General features: G+C 44.3%; 2 protein-coding genes and 1 long non-coding RNA gene across 7 annotated transcripts in view; 1 reads left to right on the top strand and 2 right to left on the bottom strand.

The window, feature by feature from the left end:
* The window catches only part of LOC148026666 (uncharacterized), a 107,102-nt gene that overhangs the window by 14,424 nt on the left and 71,487 nt on the right, over positions 1–21,191 (top strand). The gene's annotated exons all lie outside the window — the stretch shown is intronic.
* LOC148026667 (uncharacterized) overlaps positions 1–21,191 on the bottom strand; it is a 248,372-nt gene that overhangs the window by 14,123 nt on the left and 213,058 nt on the right. The gene's annotated exons all lie outside the window — the stretch shown is intronic.
* LOC148026668 (uncharacterized) lies at positions 2,941–20,380 on the bottom strand. Its single transcript, XM_087690644.1, has 5 exons — positions 20,284–20,380; positions 19,371–20,246; positions 9,926–10,011; positions 3,116–3,306; positions 2,941–2,993 (listed from the first exon to the last, which is right to left on the bottom strand). The coding sequence occupies exons 2-5, from the start codon at positions 19,950–19,952 to the stop codon at positions 2,941–2,943; spliced, it is 912 nt and encodes a 303-aa protein (XP_087546770.1). The 5' UTR covers positions 19,953–20,246; positions 20,284–20,380.

Raw genomic sequence — 21,191 nt, forward strand, 5'->3', positions numbered from 1 at the left:
TCTTGCTGAATTTCAGTTTCAGCACTTTGCTGAATATTCAGATCAGCCAATGACTAATTTTCTGCATTTTCCAAAGTTGTAGCTGGCTGAATATTGAGTTCACTTGTTGAAACTCTAGCTGAATCACCAAATGCAATGGGCAGCAGCCCTTCAAATACATCACGGGCAGCCTGATATGTGTCTAAACCAGCCGAGGACAATTCAGATTTTTCATCAAATAGTACATTCCTACTGACAAACACCTTTTTAGAAACAGGATCATAGAGTTTGTAGCCTTTGCTCTCATTGCTATATCCCACAAAAATGCATTTAACAGCCTTGTTATCCAACTTTTTTCTGAGTACCTTTGGAATATGTGCATATGCGAGACACCCAAAGGTATGAAAGTGTCCAACAGAAGGTTCCGGCTATTCCAAGCCTCAAAAGGTGTAATTTTCTTCAAAGCTTTGGTGGGGTATCTGTTCAAAACATGGCAAGCACACATGACAGCTTTCATCCAAAAACTGTGAGGCAAGCTCTTTGCCTTTACCATACATCTAGCCATCTCCATGAGTGACCGATTCTTTCTCTGTGCAATCCCATTCTGCTGTGGAGTATAAGCAGTAGTGTACTGATGGACAATGCCCTTCTGCTTAAAAAAAGAATTCAGCATAGAGGACATGTATTCCCCCCCTCGGTCTGAATGGAGAGTCTTAATTTTAGAACCAGATTGGTTTTCAATAAGTGCAATAAAAGCCAAGAATGCATTATACACTTTTGACTTTTTGACCAAAGAGTAGACCTAACAAAATCGAGTAAAGTCATCAATAAAAGTCACAAAATAGTAATATCCTCCTAATGACTTTGTCTGCATAGGCCCATATACATTTGAATGCACTAATTGCAATCTGGCTATTGCTCCAAAAGCAACATCACGGGGAAACGAAAAACGATGCATTTTTCCCAAAATACATCCTTCGCACAAGTGCTCAGGTAATCCATCTAGCATCTGCGTACGTTGTAAGAGCATCAAATTGCCAAAGTTCACATGCCCCATCCTAGCATGCCATAACTCTGCTTGTATCATAGCAGGAGTAAGAGCGGATGTCAAATACATTGACTGATCAACTGAAAGAGCATCCAACTCGTGTAACCCATGACATAAAGTACCTATCAAGACCAAAGTCATGTGTTCTTTGTCTCTCACCATGCATTTGTCATCATCAAATATGACCTGCAATCCACAACGTACCAAAGAAGAAACAGAGAGCAAATTCTTCTTTATGCCTGGCACAAATAAAGTATCTTGTAGTGGAGAATAGAGCCATCAATGGCTGTGAGCACAATCTCCCCAATACCTCTAACATGGTATGATGCATTGTTGGTACATTGTACAGACTTGCCAATTGGAGCTACATGAATAGATGCAAATAAATCTCTGCGAGATGTAATATGCCTAGAAGCACCACTGTCAAAAAACCAAGTGCCTGAATCCTCAGTAGAGCTAAATGCTCGATCTGCCCAAGAGGTGTCATCACTGCATGTGTAAAAACAATAGTCCTGTCTGCAACAAAGGACATGGACTTGGTAGTAGTGGAAGGAGTATAAAGAACAAACATTTTTGACTCCTTTTTCTTCTCTTTGACAATGCGCTTTCTGCACTCAGTAATATAGTGGCCTCGCTTCTTGGGATAATGGCATTTTCCCTTTTTGGCTTGTGTGCCCCCTTGTTTTTTGTTTGCCTATGATGTGCCAGAAGTCCCAGAACTCTGCGGAGCATTCTTCACTTAGCTGCCTTTGTCCTTCTGTCTAGCCATAAAAGCCTGCTCAGAGGCTATAGCATCCACACTACTATTTCTCCTTGTTTGCTCCTCCTCTAGAAGCAAACTAACTAATTGAAGAAAAGTGATTGGCTGTGCGGCAATCCTCATGGTGAGGTTTAAGGCTGTATGAAAAGCCAAGTACGAAGGAGGCAATGAGTTCAAAGTGGTAGATGTTGAGAAACCCTTCACCCGCAGTTTGCATTTTTGCGTTTTTGCGTTTTGCGTTTTGCGTTTAGGGTTTGCAGCCCCAAAAAGGGGCGCCATCCTAGACTAGCTATGCGTATTTATAGGCCACTCTCTCATTCATTTCTCACGGCTGATTCATTCAGTCTTTCACCTCTTCTCTCTAGCCTCTCCACTATCCTCACACCCCTTCAGGAGGACATTGCAGTTCGTGGTTCGTGGTTGTCTTCATCATTTTCCTTGTGCTACGACACCCTTATTCCCTTGTATCACATTCACTCCATAATTCGGAACTTCATCATTCCATTCATCAGAGTTTCTTCTCTTCTCCATGTTTGCCAAGTTCACTCCGTGTTCCTCCCCGCCAACCCTATTGTCTCGCTGGTACGTCATCTTTTGACAGTAGATATCATTTGTGCATCCGAATAGTATTCATCAACATTCATGAGTTGCTCTCGCAAGTCTTGAATTTTGTTCAAGTGATCTTGAATAGAATCACCTTCATCCATTTTCAATGTCTCTAGCTCTTTCTTTAAGAAAGAGATGCGAGTCTCATTCTTGCCTGCAAACATCTGATTCAAAGTTAGCCAAGCTCCTCGTGTGAAGAAGCTGCTGAACGAATGTGGGGGATGATTGACTGCTGAACTGCCAATGCAATCAATGACTAAGCCTGTGCATCCCGTGTATCCTATGCTTTTTGAGCTGTTGTTCTTTTGGGAAGTGGTTGAAGTAGAGCATGCTGAGGTGCCCGTTGTGCATGTCCTCCTGGAGGAGGAGTAGCTGGAGCCACAACTCCAAGTCTAGCTTATTCTCCATTGACATAATCCCAAAGATTTTTGGCCACAAGTACATTCTTCATCATGAAGGACCAAAGTGAATAGTTATTTCCATCCAATGTGTCCTCCTTGGATACATAGGTGAAAACATCTCCTCCCTGATTTGCCATGATTTTCAATTACCGAATAAAGATGCAAAAGAGCAATGTTGAAGCAGGATCACGCTGGAAGTCTGAAAATTTTCAGAAATTGCAGGAAATAAATTTATGCAATTAGTATATAGAGGTGCACTCTGTCAAAACTGTCTATTATGCACGCAGTCCAACGTGCAATCAGTGTTTAGTAACACTATACCAGCAAAATCCCCAAAATTTCTTTCCTCGAATTTGTTAAAACAGTCTTTCTGTGACTGAAATTGTAATACATATGCTAATGTTCCCAGAAAACATAAAAGCCCCAAAATTTTTGGTGAATTTGCCCTGAAATTTGCATCAAATGTGTCCCAGACACGTTTCCTGAATTTTGTGTCTATGGTGTAGGAACCCCTGCTTCCAAAAATTGCAACTGGAATTAAAAAAATTAAAAAAGCGTATACCACAGAAATCACATGTTGTCGAGCGGCAGATGTCAGGCAGGCTGACTTGCGCTTTAGATGACTGTGTCAGGCAGGTAACGTGGGGACCGTTGAGCGAGCTGGATGTCGGAGGCTGGAGCTGGTAGGCGTCAGAGCTGTGGACGGGCGAAGCGACCGACGGCGCAGGGTAGGGGTAGGGCAGGGGCACAGTTAACAAGTGAAGCGACTAACATGGCGAAGGGAGTATAAGCGATTGATGTGGCGAAGGGAATGTCGCAGCAGGATTGTTGGTGGGGCACTACAGGTGACAGGTACGATGGCCAAAGGGCAGGCGCGACAGTGGTGCTCGGTGAGGAGCTCCCTGGCGGATTGGTGAGCTGCAGGACGGCGGCACAGTTGTGCTTCCTGGCGAGCAGAGTTGTACCTGAGTACAGTTGAGCTGAGCAGAGCCAATGCTCTAGTACCAAATGTGAGAGAGGGCAGGATCGAAGCTCAGCACAGAAAACCAATAGATAGTAGAGAGTGAAAAACGACACCCAATGCGATAGACTGAAAGAGTGTAAGCTGAAAGTACAAGGTACAACCCTTAAACCTTAGGGTTGTAGAGGGGTGTTCACACTTGAACACGGTAAGTGTGTGTCATAAGCACATATGAAATAATACCATAAATATGGGGGAAAAAACCTCTCCTACTGAGAGTAAAAAGTGCCCCAGTGTCCTACTGATCACTGACACTCCCCTATGTGAGTGTAGGCATAAGTGAAGCATTAGTGAAATACCCAACAAGATAGAGGAGATGAAAGCCATGCAGCGCTTGTGCCTGGATGAGCAGTTTTGGGAGAGAGTCTATGGGATCGTGATTGCCTTGACTCCCTTTTATAGGGTGTTATGTATGAGTGATTGCAAGGGGTCCACCATGGACCTTCTCATTCACTTCTTTAGAGCAACATTGATGGAGGCACGGGCTTGCATGGTGATCATGCAGTCACAGGTGCACACATCATTGATATAGCAGAGAAGAAATGGGCATGGATGCGTAAGCCTATTTGTGGATTTGCAACACTATTACATTCGGCCTACAAGTCTCTAACAATCATGGATGATAGAGTGGTGTTCTGACCAGCTTGTATATCTCACTTGTGTGGTCCACGTGGATGACCATATCACAATTCTAGAGGAGCTTGGATGCTATGCGGATCAGAGAGAGCATGTGGCTTTTGCTTCTTCCACTTATTGGAGAAGAGAGTCACTTGTGAAGCCTCTCTTTTGGTGGTAGAATTTCAGATATGCATTGCAGACTCTTCAACCCTTGGCCATGAGAGTCCTTGCTCAGGATTGCTCTTCGCGTGCATGTAAGAGAAATTGGAGTGCCTATTCTATCATTCACACGAAGATTCGCAATCGGCTTAGCACACGATAGTTAGAGTGGCTAGTTTATTGCCGCACTAACTTGTGCATGATGAAGGCCATGATAATAAACATGGGTAGTCCAAAGCAGGTAAACACTTATTGTTTTGGTTAAGTCAAGTTTAAATTTGTTGTTTTCAATTTTATACTTAACAATTTAATATTTACAATCTTATGTGGATTGTGTAGGTGAATGTTGATACATTCAAGTTGAACACTCTTCCGAGTGTACACTAGGAGGTTGATCAGGAGGAGCAGATCTTTGACCGGTTTGAGGAGTTCGAGTTGTAGCAGTTGCTAGTAGGGGTATGGTCATTTGGCGCCCTTCGAGATTGACGAGGGGTGGTTCGAGTGGTTTGCAGACATATATGAGGCATGGCTCTAGTAGCTCTCATCCCATGCCTAATGATGATATCCCCCTTGCCTACAATTACATAGGCATTGCCTAGGGAGCCATCATTTAATGATGATGATAATCTCATCAATGAGGGTGAGTATGAGAGCATCTCATCATCCAATGCTGAGGGGTCATCTTCAGACTCCCTTGATGAGCACTCTGATGATGATGATGATAATGATGTATGATGTATGATGTATCATTGATGTTGATGATTGTATCCAGATTGGCAAATTCCACTCCTAACTCTTGAGTTCGTCGTGACTTCCGACTCGACTCCTATGATAGTTGTATGGTGTATCATGTATGATCATTGATCTTATTTTGTAATGGCATTGCGATAGCCTATTTTCTCTCTAAGCACACATCTTATCATTTATAGTTTGTAAAAGAATTAAATTAATTTTTCTTTTCGTACTAATATCGTACCATACCTTATAAAATCATAAGTACTATTTAGTACGATATTTTATCATATCGTACCTTTCGTACCTGACAACCATACTCATTCTCTAAGTTATCAATATGTTCTAGTTTGAGTCTCATACTAACTTCTTAGAATATACAAAGTCTTGCTAGCTTGGGATGTGCTGAATCAAGCTTTGAACAAAATCAAATGCACTAGTATTGGTAACAAAGGGAGAGCATATACATTTCTATTTCTAGGAATGAAGCAAAGTTAGATCAAGTGGGATTGGATTGTGAGTATTGTTTGGACTGGCCTTACAACAGGTTCTGCATCAACTCTTAAAACTTTATCCAAGAGTTCATATGAGTCCAAGATAGTGCTGAGCTTGAACTTCCACAGAGTAGTTGGACTGATCAAGTTTTCCTTTTGTGAAGGCAAGTGTAAGGGCCTACATAGTACAATGGTTTCCACATTGCACTTCCTTTGCTATTGTGTTGCGAGTCAACTGTGGGAGTTCCTTGCTCGACCGCCAAGACCCACGGACCGCTTATTGTTTCAAGTGTTTCAAGCCAAGTGCAATGGCTGCCTCTCACATAGCCGTACGCGCTCTCACATCTACGAGTGTAGTGAGCTTACCTCCATGATTGAGTTGCCTCCTCCCTTAAGCACTCCGAAACTAGCCTTCCTTCTCCGATAGTGTGGTAAATAACCTAATTAAGCACTATTTACAACAATTAACAAATCCACAAAACTGAAATGTACACTTTACCATATAATCTTGGACATTGGACACCTTGTTGACCCTTTCGATTTTTATTTAACTTAATTGAAGAAAAAGTTGATGTATAGTGGGATTCTTCCAATCCTTTTCAGTATTCCAACTTTCCTTGCTATCCAAAATGACCAGCAAGTCTTCAATCTGATTTGCCCCTTGATTCGGTCAATCAACTGGCCTTCATCCACTTTGATGGAGATGAAAAATGCCCCAAATTCATTGATTTGTTGGTCCCTCTACTTGAATTTGACTAAAAACAGCTTCAACCCTTTTGAATCCAAGACTTGGAGCTTCCAATTTCTGACACGTTTCCTAAGGTTGTTGCTAAACCCTAATTTTTGTTGCAGATTAGGGTTTATAGTAGAGAAATCTGAAATTTCTCAGCATTTGGTGATCTCAATGCTGTAATCTTTGGAGCAAGGCTTAGAAAGGTTGGGAGATGAGAGAGAATGCTGAGAAGAGAGAATTCACACTTTCTTTGCGAAGAACTAAAGAAAATCTGTCATTTACTACTATTGCAGTGTCTCAACAACTTGTAGATAAAAAGAACTGAAGAAAATTAGTCATTTGTTGCTAGTGCTCTGTCTCAATAGCCTGTAGATGCTGTCACCTACTCTTGATTGGTCTTCTCTTGCCCTTGGCTGTCTCAGAAGATTTTTCAATGGCTACAAATTAGACCAGTAGCATCTTCTCCCTCTCTCTTGCAAGCTGAATCCACTCAAAATGCCTCTCTCTAGTCTCTAAAGACATTTTCAATCTCGCATGGGCATTTTTGACAAGTGACAGTCTTCCCAAATGGTTTTTTCAACATTATCGATAATTAAATATTAATTTTCAGTTTTTAAATATTAAAAATTAATCTAATAATTATTTTGGTGCCCTGAAAAATAATCTGATTGGCCAAGAATTAAATTGGCTAGGTAACTTTCATAGTTGAGTGTCTTTGCGCCATGTTTGACCATCAGATTGGTGTTAGATACCATTAAATGTCACTACTCTAGTGTCACCAACAACTGATACTTATGGCCAAATGAATGATCTAAGCCAACAACTAGCACCACATACCACCAAGTACATTTGCGGCATAACTTATAACAACTTTTGCCTTTGATATCCTGTGATTTTCTCAGGTCTTGGGCTCGTAAATTTACTCTAATCCAGTTACATTTCACATATGCAACATTTATTTAACCACGTGGTTAAAAATTAATCCACATGTTAAGTTAGGTTTCAAAAATACATGTCCTCATGACACACACCGGTAGATCCACGATCCAAGGTGCAAGCTCGATTTTCAAGCTCCAAACTCCATGCTCCATTACTACGCGCAAGACAAGAGAAGAGAAGAAGAAGAGAGGAGAAGATGGAGAGCTTCTCCACTACAGTCCCTCACCCTCACTCCCTCACTCCCTCACTCCCTTACACTTGCTCTCTGAAATACAAGCTCAAACAAGTAAGAAAAAGAAGAAGAGGAGAGCTAGTTTTGGCCACACACAAGAATGAGCTTCTTCATTCACTTTTTGCCTTTTATACAAAACCCTAATTCCCTTTGGGCACCCATCTCTTTTTACATGCCCGACCATTTTAGCCTAGACCCTCTTTTCCTATTCCCTTCCTATTTGCATTGTGCCTTCACCCATGCCCATCTACATTTACAAATTGCACAGGAGGGAGCCTGGCGCTCTTTTACAAGGATTTAGAGTGCGCTTTTATTTTTAAAATGCGCCTTTCCTCTTTTGCGCTTGCCCTAAACTTTTAAGGTTGTCCTCGTGCTTTTGGCATTTTTTCCTTCTATTTCTTCAGCCAAGGGCCGCCTTTTTCTGCTTTGCCCTGCGTCTTTTTAATTTTGATTTTTTCTTTCTTTGTATTGGGGTTAACATTACCCCTCTCTTAGTCGAGTACCAGTCCCATGGTACTTGTTGGTGCTTGTTTGTTGATGATGGCTCAGGTGGTTGAAGGGTTGTCATGTGGGTTGATGATGGGGCTTCGTGGAGATTGGTCGTAGAGAAGAACCATCACAAAATTGGATGAGAGATTGCGGAGGTCGAGGATAGATTTGAGTGGGTAATGGGAGTCTCTGATGTTGGCAATTGATCGCAATTGTTGAGTGTACTCGAAAAAGACAAAGGAAGTGCACTACCTGGGGGTGTGTCTACCTCATCATGTAGTGTGGGATGTCCGTGCCAGTGAAATTGGGAGTTTGGTCGAATCTCAAGAAAGCCTGTGGTATTATCCCACACTTGAGGACTTAGTTTGTTTACAGGGGAGGTGCTATGGGTGTGACTTAGGGAGACAGGTCTAAACATAGGTGAGCGCAAACTTCCTAGGTGTGTCCTGCCCTTGATGTGCCCTAAATGTGAAGTGGGGGGATAGGGAGGGCTAGGGGGTTAGGCATGGAGTCGGCTGACGGAGGCCACCGGACGCATCTAACTTGAGAACCCCTAGGTGCAGTGTTTGTGGCACTCTAATATTACATGGGAAAGCTCGTTGTTTCTTTCCTTTTGCTATGTGTGAGTCTTTTCTTTGTTTTCTCTTTCTTTCCCCTCTTTTTTTTTGAGATACTTGGGAGAGAGCATGTAGATATCATCTTGATGCTCTTCAGTAGTTACATTTCGAGGGGGCCTAAGAGATTTGCCACTCTATTGATCCGATTCAAAATAAGGAACTTTTTCCTGGACCAGCTCCAGTGGCTCCTGTTGAGGTGGCTGCATTAGGTGTTTTGACTCTCCAAGCCCTAGCAAGGAGAGTTCCTGTGTGGTTAAGCCAATTGAGATTAGGTGAGTACGTCACTCTACTCCCAAGTCTTCAATGCTGTCCTCAAGAATGTGCATTGTTGCTCCAACATTCCTGTCTTGACAGCTGCGGCTTTGCTTTCTGCCAAGAGGCGCTTACTCTCAGAATGGGCCAGTTTGTAGGCTAAATCTTTGATTTTGTTTTCCCTAGAGCAATCTCCTCCTCCTCGTATTGCCTTAGTCGTTCTTCCTTCTCTTCTTGCCCTCTTCTTCTAGTCTCTTTGATTCCTGCTTCACCCTTTGTAGCTCTCTGTTTTCCTTGGAGGTGGATCGAGTTCTTCTTATGGGGATTTTAAGAGTAATCTTTTTCATCTCCCCTTGGCTTGACAATTTGAGCCTTTTTGCTCATTGATTGTCTGCAACCGGCCTGTTCACTGGAAAGGGCGGTAGTGTACAACCAAAATACATAAATGCTTTCACCCAATTTACAGTCGTCCACTTTACCTGAACTTAAAGACACAGAATCAAGAAGAAAAACAGGAAGCTAAAATGCTCCTGTTGCCACACAGACACCCTGTTGGCCCCTAAGTTAGGCGCCCCTTGCGGTATTTCTTTATTTTTTTTTTAAAAAAAGAGGGAAAATACAATGGGCTGTCTTTCGCCTATTCTGGGTGAAATTTGGCAGCATAACAGTACAATTACTGACCCAAATCAAGTTGACCAGGAGGGGAAACTCTGCCCAAGTCTGAAACTTCTGGTTGGAGTGCAGAATTAACCATTTCAGTCTGCTGTAATTACTGGTTCAGACCTGTTCTGAGACCTGTTTACAACTCATACTGTTCCCTGTACTGTTCAGCCCACTGTAATTACTGGTTCAGACCTGTTCTGAAACTTGTTTTCAGTTTATATTGATCCTTGTACTGTTCTGCATCATCTGGGCCAAGTGCCCCTTGATTCTGATATCATTTGGGCTCTGAATTAACCTCTGAACAGTCCAGAATCAGTACTGATTTAGTGCTGATTCAGACACTTGCTTGGTGAGATTACCACCCTCACCTGTCTCTGCTGGGAACTGCAAACAACTGCTCCTGTTCCTGGAGAAAGGAGGCTCTTGCCTCATGCAGAAACAGCATATTCCACACAGCTGTACCTGAATCAGAAGAAAGACCCTTGATTCTGCAGCATAGCCATACTGTCAGGGGGAGAGAGAGAGAGTAGGAAGCAAGCCCAGCCCTCTGTGCATCATAGACAAGGTTGGCCAGCTCTCAAGAGCTCTCCATCTGTAGCTGTTTCTCCAAATGAGCCCCTTGCAGCCCAAAAACTGTACGCCAGCCCTCTTTAAAGAGGTAAGTGCACACATTTGTGCCAAGTGGCAGCATTGTAAGATATTTCCCGTTCTAACCTTCCGGTTTAAAATTCTCCATGCTCGGTGCAGAATTTGACGTCGGCACATGCCAGAGGATTAATCCTTGTGCAAAAATGAAGATAATGACGCGAACAGATTCTGAGGTCCACAAATAGTAACTCCCTAAATTTTAGGAGTTGCTTCCATTGCATCCCCACTAGTCTTCTGACCATCTTTGCAGACTATGGCTACATCCAAATTTATAATGTAGCTCAACTGAAAGTGAATTTCCACTGATGACCCCACATGGACTAATCTCTTGAAGATTTGTCCATCTTCACTTTGAACTAGTCTCTTCCAGGCTAGTTCTTCAACACACTTGTCCATATACACTTTCACAAGTCTCTTCCAGACTTGTCAATCTACAGTACCATCAGTCTCTTCCAGACTTGTACTAGACCTTAACTGTCCAGTCTTGACTCACTAGATATTCCTGTCCGTTTCACATATTGGCCATGTAACTCAGGCGTTTAGATTTCAAGAGGGATCCTTCCAAAAAGAAAAACCAAATAAAATATGTAATAAAGAAATCAACAAAAAGGTACTAGTTGTCACAGTCTTGTGACATTGTCTCCTCGCTCCAGGCTTCTTATTGTTGAGATGGTTGGTCTTGGGGCTCAGATGATGCATTGCTTTCCGCTTGTGGAGCTGTTGGGCCACTAGGAGTGTCAGGTTGAGTCAGTTTGGATGCAGTGGGCTGTGGTTTTGGTCGATAGACCTGTTGGGACTCTATGGATTTGGTGCTTGTTGAATCAATTGTTTTCTCATTTCTGGCTGTCTTATTGTCTTGTGGAGATGGGTTGGAGGGCCTAGATTGAGAGGCATGTGTGCCGCTCGTAGTCTTGGGCAACCAAATCGAGTAGTTGTCTTCAGTAGCCTTGAGTGCGCAATAGGTCTTTGGGCACCCATCGCAGCTTGACCGTTCATCTGTTTTTGTATCTCCAGCTTTGTCTCCTAGGCCTAGGACGTGATGTTCTGTGGTTATGAGTTCACACGGTTTGGCTTCTAGGCAGTTGCGGTTGGCGTTTGGGCACCCATTTGAGCTGTTGCTCAGTGGTCTTGGGTGTGGCTCCTTTAGGTGGTAGGTGGTTTGTCTTGGCAGGGTGGGACAAGTTACAACCTCTCTCCTTAGACCTTGCACTTGGTTCCTCTACTGGTGGGATTGCAGGTTGCGATGGAACCATGCTGCCCTTGCTGAAGGCTGTCACTATCCGAACATTGCCAATGGCGAGGTGAATGTGTTGTGAGTCATAGTCGACATTGTAGTGTGCTTGTTTTTTGAATGCACGTCCTAGCAGTGATTCTTTACCGGTGGCCTTGGTGTTAGGCATCATATAGAAGATCATAGGTAGGCTTTCAGACTCCATAGAGACCGCTATTTTACATTTCCCCAGCAATGGGTAGGGCTGTTCCCCAAATGGATTGAGTTTGGCGTTAGTAGGCTGCAATTAGGGTTGACCAATGAGGGTCCAATGGTCATGCGTAAGGATATTACAGACAACCACCTCGCCAATAAGCGCATCAAAGACGTGTCTTCTGGGCAGTCACTCATATGCATAGGTAGGCAGGTTCTACCGTTTCGTCATCCTCTTACTCAATCTTGGTGATAGTGGCAACTCTCACATTTACAAGGGGTTCTAGCATTGGAGGCTCATGCAATGGATGCGTTGGGGGGTAGTACTTCTTGAGGCGAATGCCATTGAAAAAACCTACACCCTCTTCTTCTAGGGTCTTGAGGTCTATGTTGCTTGCTAGTCTAACTAATATTGCGGACCTTGAAAGGGCCCAATCCTTTGAACTTCATCTTCTGCTTATGGCCCCTTACAAAGTATAGTAGCACTAGGTCACCGTGCTCAAACCATGTTGTTTGACATATTTGTCAAACCAGCTCTTGCGTCTTGCCTTTTTGTAGATTAATGCATGGGTAGCTAGGAGTTGGGTCTCAAAAAGACATTCTAGCTTTGCTAGGCATTTCGTCCATGCCTCTTTGCCATCCCATCTCTCTTTCATTGCCACTCTTAAGCTTGGAACGAAAAACACCACTGGCAAGATCACTTTGGTCTCGTAGGTAAGCTTGAATGGTGTTTGCCCTATAGCCATCTTGTAGACGGTCTTGTAGGCCTATAGCGCTGCCATGAGTTTATTGTCCCAGTCATTGTGTGAGGCAGAGACTACCTTAGTCAAGACATTTACTAGAATCTTGTTCGTAGATTCCGCCTAATCGTTAGCTTGAGGGTAGTATGGTAATGATTTTCTATGGATGATTAAGAATGTGGATAGAAAATGGACAATTATTTCATTAATGAAGTGCGTGCCTTGATCACTAATTAGCTTAATTGGGTAGCCGAATCACGAGATCACCTGCTCCCAAAGGAACTTAGCCGTGGTCCTAGCATCATTTTTCTTGGTGGTCCGAGCTTTGGCCCATTTTGTGAGATAATTTGTCTCTACAGTGATGTACTTGGCCTATGAGTATTGCGTTGTGGGACTGATTGGCCCAATAAAGTTGATCCCCCACTTTTCAAAGGGCTGTCGTGCTATTACCACGGCCAACTCCATCTTGTTCTTACGGATGGATACTTTGGTCCTTTGACATTCGTCACAATGCTTCACGAACTTAGCAGCATCACGGAATAGGGTGGGCTACCATACCTGAGATTGCATCACCTTGCGTGCTATAATGTCTCCGCTGAAGTGTCCTCCAACAATTTCGCCATGTGCTTCAGCAAGCACCTCATGCATTTTGTGTTCACATATGCATCTTCGCAATAACCCATCATATCCCAGTCTATAGAGTTGGCTCGCAATTAACTAATATGGCTAAATCTTAAGGATAAGACGCTTTAGCCTAGCCTTCTCTATAGGTCTCTCAGGCAATCCATACTCTAGGACTTGGACCATATCATTTGCCCAATACGGCGTTAGATCGGCCTTGAAAAGGTCTCTCTCACTGGACATGCTAAACAAGTGTGCATCGGGCAAGTCGTCTATTATGCCCTATCCAGCGGCTTCTCCTGTGGGTATGTGGGACATATGGTCTGCCATGTAACGCTATTTACCCTTGCGTACAACCACAGAATTCTAGAAGTAGAAGGAACCATCTAGCTATGTATCCTGTAGTGCAAGGTTTGTTCACTAGGTAAAGCGAGGCTTGATGGTCAACGAAGAAGACAAAGGGCGTAGCCAAAAGATAATGACGAAACTTCATCACAATGAATACCATGGCTAGGCCTTCCCTTTTCGTCGTGGAGTAATTCATCTCCGTATCCGTGAGTTGTCTGCTAGCAAAGCTCACAAGATAATCGAGATTATGTTCACAAGGTTGACACAAAATGTTGTGTTGCAGCAAATGAGAGGATGTGCCAGCTTTATGGATGGGAGGCAGAGACGAAGGAACACTACAACCATTGCCTCTTTAAGGAGGGCTTTGAATCATGAGACGGGGGATGGATTATGAGGACCAAAGATGTCTGGGCCTTTTCTTATTGGAGCTCCAACGGTGCAGAGCAGCATTGTTACGAGATCGGAGGCAACCCCAGTCACATCCACCCCTCCAAAGACCAATTACAAACTTTTTCAATATAGCAGACCCCCCCACCATTGCCACATTAGACACATCTCCTATTGACAGGCACCATTGAGGGACATCATTAGGTGGCATCATAGTAGACAGAGCTACAGTGTTATGCAGAGCATGATGCCCTAGGGTTCTTGCTCGACAACACAAGCGTGCTCATATGCGACACATTCACGTCATGATTGCTCATTACAGACGAAGATTACTATCTTGAGTCAAGTGGGGGTAGCTTGCAAAGTCTTGGTGGATTCCATACACTGAGAGAGAGATATTCTCTATTCTTTTTAGTTTCTTACTTTTTCACATTCTTCATTTTCCATATTCTTCATTTTCCGTTTCAATTTATCATGTAGACTTAGACATAATTTGTTTCTTCTTTGATGAGAGATGATGATGCCAGTTGTATTAGTTATGGTTTCATAGGCCATTCTAGCCTTCTAGAGACATTAATAGATCTTTCTCTCTTTCTCTTCTCTCTCTCTCTCTCTCTCTCTCTCTCTCGCGTAATAGGTAGCTGTATTCATTATGAAAAGGTAGAACATTACAAGATGTAGGACGGCCCTAGGCCATGGTGCATAAACCTAGCTCTCTTACAAAAGGTTCAATGACTGAAAGAGTACAAAAGTCATGGCAAAGAAGCAACAAAGATTGCCATATGCCAAGGGACCAAGTCCTCCCTAGAAAGGAGATCAATGTGCTAAATAAGGTCTAGTTGCTAATGTAGGAGGCCTTTCAACTTAGCAAGGCGTGCCTACATCCCAGACACAGAATCGAAAATAAAAGCATTTTGAGTTGTCCAATTGTGCCAATAACCCCAAAAATGGAGGAATGGAAACAAAATATTCATATATGGTTGTGCAAAGTAGGGTATTTGGGTTGAGCAAAGACCCAATCGAAGGGGTATAGAGATGCCAACAATAGCCCTAAACTAACAGAAAATAGGGACTGGATTTTTTGTGCCAAAGGGCATGAAAAAAAATAGTGGTGAGTAGATTCGAGATTGGTGAGATAGAAAAAGTAGGTGCCATTGTAAATGGGGTGTATCGCAAGTGCCGTGGCAAGAGGTAGCCCACTAACCATGACATGCCAAAGAAAGATTTTACTTTTGTATTATGTCTTATTGAATCAACCCTCCATGACAGTCATTTTCCATCAATCCTGAGACTTATAAGTACAAGGCCCTAGTTCAGAGCCCCCCAGGATGTCAGGAGATAGACCGCCATAGCTGGTGGTCTGGAACCCCTAGGTTAGAGATCGGGACGGGATACAGAAAGGTGAGTGCTCCCACATCCAGTGGGCTAGTTGGGAGGCTAGCCTTGCTCGTACTATCAATGTCAGATGGGAGAGGATCGAGGTGCAGCTGAAGTGCAGTAGACAGTGTGAGAGTGAGAGACAGAGTTGAGCTCGACACCCAATGCAATAGTACTGAATAGAGTGTTAGCTGAAAGTACAAATGATAACCCTTATACCTTAGAGTTATAAGGGGCTGTTCACACCCGAACACAGTAAGTGCCCGTAAGTGTGCACCACAAGCACATACAAAATAGTACACATAATCTGGGGGAAAAAACCTCTCCTACCGAGAGTAAAAAGTGCCCCAGTGTCCTAGTGATCACCCGCACACTCCCATATGAGCGTAGGCGTAAGTAAGGCGTGTGAGATACCCAACAAACCCCCCTGGAGTGAAGAGTGATCAAGTGTACAAGGATCATCCGCCACCAAAGGGCGTCAAATTCAAAGCATCGCGAAATGCTTCAAATTTGTCTCGTGGAAGAGCTTTGGTGAAGATGTCTGCCACATTGCTGGTGGTAGGACAGTAGACAAGGCTGATATCACCTGCATGTAGCCTCTCTCTGACAAAGTGGTAGTGAATCTCTATGTGTTTCGTGCGAGCATGAAACACAGGGTTCCGTGCCACTGCAATGGCACTCTGACTGTCAGTATATAAAGGAGTAGGCTCCGTAACAGATACATCCAAATCAGCAAGTAAGCGTCTAAGCCATACGCACTCAACTGCAGTAGTGAAGGCTGCCTTGTACTCAGCTTCACATGACGACGTGGCAACAGTGGATTGTTTCTTGCTAAGCCAAGAAATGCATGACGAGCCAAGAAAGAAACAATTGCCACTAGTGGAGTGACGAGTATCAAAATCACCAGCCCAATCAGAGTCACTGTAAGCATGTAACTGCAGTGGTCCCCCCTTGGCATAAAGCAATCCAAGAGCTCTAGTACCCTGCAAGTAACGAAACACACGCTTCACAGCTTGCCAATGCGACATACGAGGCTGATGCATGTACCTGCTCAAAACTGAAACGGCAAACTGTATGTCTGGCCGAGTGTGGCATAGATAGATGAGACATCCCACTGCTGGAGCATAAGTATGGATATCAAACAAATCACTGTCATCATGTAATGACAGTTTGAGCCCAGGTTCCATGGGTGTACAAACTGGCTTGCAATCCTGTAAGCCAAACTTCTCAAGAAGTTGCCCAATGTACCTTGACTGACATAATCCAATGCCTCTAGCATCATGTACAAACTGGATGCCCAAGTAATAGTGCAAAATACCCAAGTCAGACATGTCAAAAGTTTGCTGTAAATTATTTTTGAATGCTGAAATCTGATCAGCACGTGTTCCAGTGAGCAAAAGGTCGTCTACATATAGACACAAAATCAGCATGGATCCCCCCTCTTTATGTACATAAAGGGTAGACTCAGATGGGCTGTTTACAAACCCCTGACTAAGCAAGAAGGCATCTATCTTTGCGTACCAAGCTCGTGGAGCTTGTTTCAAACCATATAGAGCTTTTTTCAGCTTGCATACTAAATTTTCTGAGCCTTCAACTGCAAAACCAATGGGCTGCTGTACATACACTTCTTCCTGAAGTTCCCCATGTAAGAATGCAGTCTTTATATCCAGCTGATGCACTTTCCAACCAAAATGTGCAGCCAAGGCAATCATAGACCGAATGGTCGTCATACGGGAGGTAGGAGCAAAGGTCTCCTCATAGTCAATGCCCTTTTTCTGTGCGTAGCCTTTAGCTACCAGCCGTGCCTTGTACTTATCTATGGATCCATCTGCATTCCTTTTCAATTTGTAGACCCATTTCGTACCAATGGCACGCTTGCCAACTGGCAAAGACACCAAATCCCAAGTATGATTCTTATGAATAGAATCCAATTCAGCTTGCATGGCTGCCATCCAATGCACACTATGTCGTGCATCCTCAAAACATTCAGGCTCCTCATTATCATGAGTACATGCTGCCATAACCAACTCCATGGAATGTGCTGAATCATGCAGTCGAGTTTGCCTTCGAGTACGACCAGCCAAGGGTGTTTCCAAATGACTATCTCTCATAGTCTGCGTGTACCATCTAGGCACCTGTCTTGCTTCCTGACTGTGTACAAGTTCCTGCTGAATTTCAGTTTCAGCAATGTGCTGATTTACTGCATGTTCCATAGGAGCAGCTGGCTGAACATTAGGTTCATTTGCTGAAGTACCAGCTGAATCACCAAATGTGATGGGCAGCAGCCCTTCAAAGACATCACGGGCAGCCTGATATGTATCAAAACCAGCCAAGGATAATTCTGATTTTTCATCAAATACAACATCCCTGCTGACAAAAACCTTCTTGGTCACGGGATCATAGAGTCTGTAGCCTTTGCTTTCGCTGCTATATCCCATAAAGATGCATTTTACAGCCTTGTTGTCCAACTTCTTTCGAAGTACCTGTGGAATATGGGCATATGCAAGACACCCAAAAGTACGGAAGTGGCCAACAGAAGGTTTGCGGCTGTGCCAAGCCTCAAAAGGTGTGACGGTTTTCAAGGCCTTGGTAGGGCATCTGTTCAAAATGTGGCAAGCGCACATGACGGCTTCCATCCAAAAACTATGAGGCAAACTCTTTGCCTTCAGCATACATCTGGCCATCTCCATGAGTGACCGATTTTTCCTCTCTGCTACCCCATTCTGCTGTGGAGTATATGCAGTAGTGTACTGATGGATAATGCCCTTCTGCTGCAAATAAGAATTCAGCATAGAGGACATGTATTCCCCCCCTCGGTCCGAACGGAGAGTCTTAATCTTGCAACCAGACTGAGTTTCCACAAGTGCACTGAAAGCCAAAAATGCATCATACACTTCTGACTTCTTTTTCAAGCAGTAGACCCAGCACAAACGTGTAAAGTCATCAATAAATGTTACAAAATAGTAACAACCACCCAATGACTGTGTCTGCATGGGCCCACAAACATCCGAATGCACAAGCTGCAATCTGGCTGTTGCTCTAAAAGCAACATCACGGGGAAAAGAGAAACGATGCATTTTCCCCAAAATGCAACCCTCGCATAAATGCTCAGGAGGTCTCTCCAAGAGAGGTAATCCTTCCAACATCTGAGTACGCTGTAATAGCATCAAGCTGCCATAGTTTACATGCCCCAAACGAGCATGCCATAACTCTGCCTCTAACATAGCAGGAGTAAGAGTGGATGTCAAATATGCAGACTGATCTACCGAAAGAGCATCCAACTCATATAACCCATGACACAGAGAACCTGTCAAGACCAATGTCATGTGTTCCTTGTCACGGACCATGCAACGGTCATCATCAAAGGTGACCTGCAAACCACAACGTGCCATAGAAGAAATGGAAAGCAGATTCTTCTTAATGCCAGGCACATACAAAGCATCCTGTAGGTGGAGAATAGAGCCATCAATGGCTGTAAGCTGAATCTCCCCAATACCACGAACAGGGTATGATGCATTATTAGCACACTGAACAGACTTCCCAACGGGAGGTGCACCAAGAGAAGCAAACAAATCTCTACGAGATGTGATATGCCGTGAAGCACCACTGTCAAAGAACCAAGTGTCAGCATCTTCTGTAGAGCTAAATGCTCTATCAGCCCAAGAGACATCATAACTGCAAGTGTAAAAACAATAGTCCCTGTCTGCAACAAAGGACGCGGACTCACTAGCAGTGGAAGGAGCTGCAGAAACAGACATCCCTGACTCCTTCTTCTTCTCTTTGGCGATGCGCTTCCTGCACTCAGTGATATAGTGGCCAGGCTTCTTGCAGTAATGGCATTTTCCTTTCTTGGCTTGCGTGCCCCCCTGTTTCTGACTTGTCTGTGAAGTGCTACTACTACCAGAACTCTGCGAAGCATTTTTCCCTTGGCTGTTTTTACCCTTCTGCCTTGACATAAAAGCCTGCTCAGAGGCTATACCATCCACACCACTGTTCCGTCTAGTTTAGCAAACTGACAAGCTGAATGAAAGTGATGGGCTCTTTCGAAATCCTCATAGTGAGGTTCAAGGCAGTATGAAAAGCCAAGTAAGAGGGAGGCAGTGAATTCAATGTCGTAGAAATCAGCTGCGCATCTGAGTAGTACTCATCCACATTCATGAGTTGCTCCCGCAAGTCCTGAATTTTGTTGAGATGATCCTGCATAGAATCACCCTCATTCATCTTTAGAGTCTCTAGCTCTTTCTTCAAGAAAGAGATGCGAGTCTCATTCTTTCCTGCAAACATCTGCTCCAATATCAACCAAGCTTCTTGTGAAGAAGCTGCTGAACGAATATGAGGAATGATAGAACGCTGAACTGCCAATGCAATCAGCGACATAGCCTGTGCATCCCGTGTATCCCAAGTTTTCTGAGCTGCAGTTCTTGGGGGAAGTGGCTGAGCGGGGTGAGGTGGAGGGGGCTGAGGTTGCCCTCTTGCACGTCCTCCTGGAGGAGGAGTAGCGGGAGCCACAACTCCCGGTCGTGCTTCCTCTCCACTGACATAATCCCACAAATTTTTTGCCACTAATACATTCTTCATCATAAAAGACCAAAGGGAATAATTGTTCCCATCCAATCGGTCTTCCTTGGACACATAGGTGAATACATCTCCTCCCTGATTTGCCATTATTTTTCAAAAGGTAATAGAGCAATGTCAATGCAGTACGGGCTGGAAATCTGCAAATTTCCAGAAATTGCAGCAAACACAAGTCTGCAATTAATGTGCAAAGGGTACTCTGTCAAAAAAAACTGTCACTGATGCACGCTTCCCAAGGTGCAATTAGTGCTCAGCAGCACTAAAACATCAAAAGCCCCAAAATTTTCTGCCCAAAATTTCTGTCACAAATGTCTGTTACAAAAGCCCCAAAATGTGCATTCAATGTGTCACAGACAGACACAGCACGTTTCCCAATGCTGAAAACTGAACCTGCTGTTCAGCACGTTTCCCAATGCTGAACCTGAACCTGTTGCACGAACTCCTGTGTAAAAGAAAAGTGCAGAATGTTACCTCTGCGTGTTGACGACGGGCACGATTCCCGAGATAATGACTGCTGGGTACAGTCGGAGTGACGCACAGGTACAGGCGTGCAGGTCCAGTGACACGCGCAGGCAGGACTGGGCGCGCGCTGGGCAGAGGAGGCGGTACCCAGGACTGGGTGGTGGAGACAGGTGTCGCGCTGGCAGCTGGAGCTGACGGCACAGGCTAGCTCAGCGCAGGGAGGCTGCGCAGGCAGACTGACAGGCGAAGGGGCACTCTGGGCAGACACAGGGCAGAGGACTCGCTGGGCAGGGGTGGCAGCACGCAGGTACAGGTGGCGCTCTGATTGTTGGAGCTGCACGCTGGGCAGAGGAGTCGTCTGGTGCTGCGCGCTGACGGACTGACAGGCGCAGGCAGGACTGGGCAGGAACAGGCGGCTGGGGCAGAACTGGCGGTGGCTGCAGACTGCAGACTGAAGACTGCTCTGAGCTGAGCTCTGATACCAAATGTCAGATGGGAGAGGATCGAGGTGCAGCTGAAGTGCAGTAGACAGTGTGAGAGTGAGAGACAGAGTTGAGCTCGACACCCAATGCAATAGTACTGAATAGAGTGTTAGCTGAAAGTACAAATGATAACCCTTATACCTTAGAGTTATAAGGGGCTGTTCACACCCGAACACAGTAAGTGCCCGTAAGTGTGCACCACAAGCACATACAAAATAGTACACATAATCTGGGGGAAAAAACCTCTCCTACCGAGAGTAAAAAGTGCCCCAGTGTCCTAGTGATCACCCGCACACTCCCATATGAGCGTAGGCGTAAGTAAGGCGTGTGAGATACCCAACAATCAAGACATGGTGGGAGGTGTACAGGATGGCGGATTAGGAGC

This window comes from Lygodium microphyllum, chromosome 13, assembly GCF_053477565.2.
Source record: "Lygodium microphyllum isolate KBCC chromosome 13, Lygodium_microphyllum_v1.1.10, whole genome shotgun sequence".
Taxonomy (NCBI): Eukaryota; Viridiplantae; Streptophyta; class Polypodiopsida; order Schizaeales; family Lygodiaceae; genus Lygodium; species Lygodium microphyllum.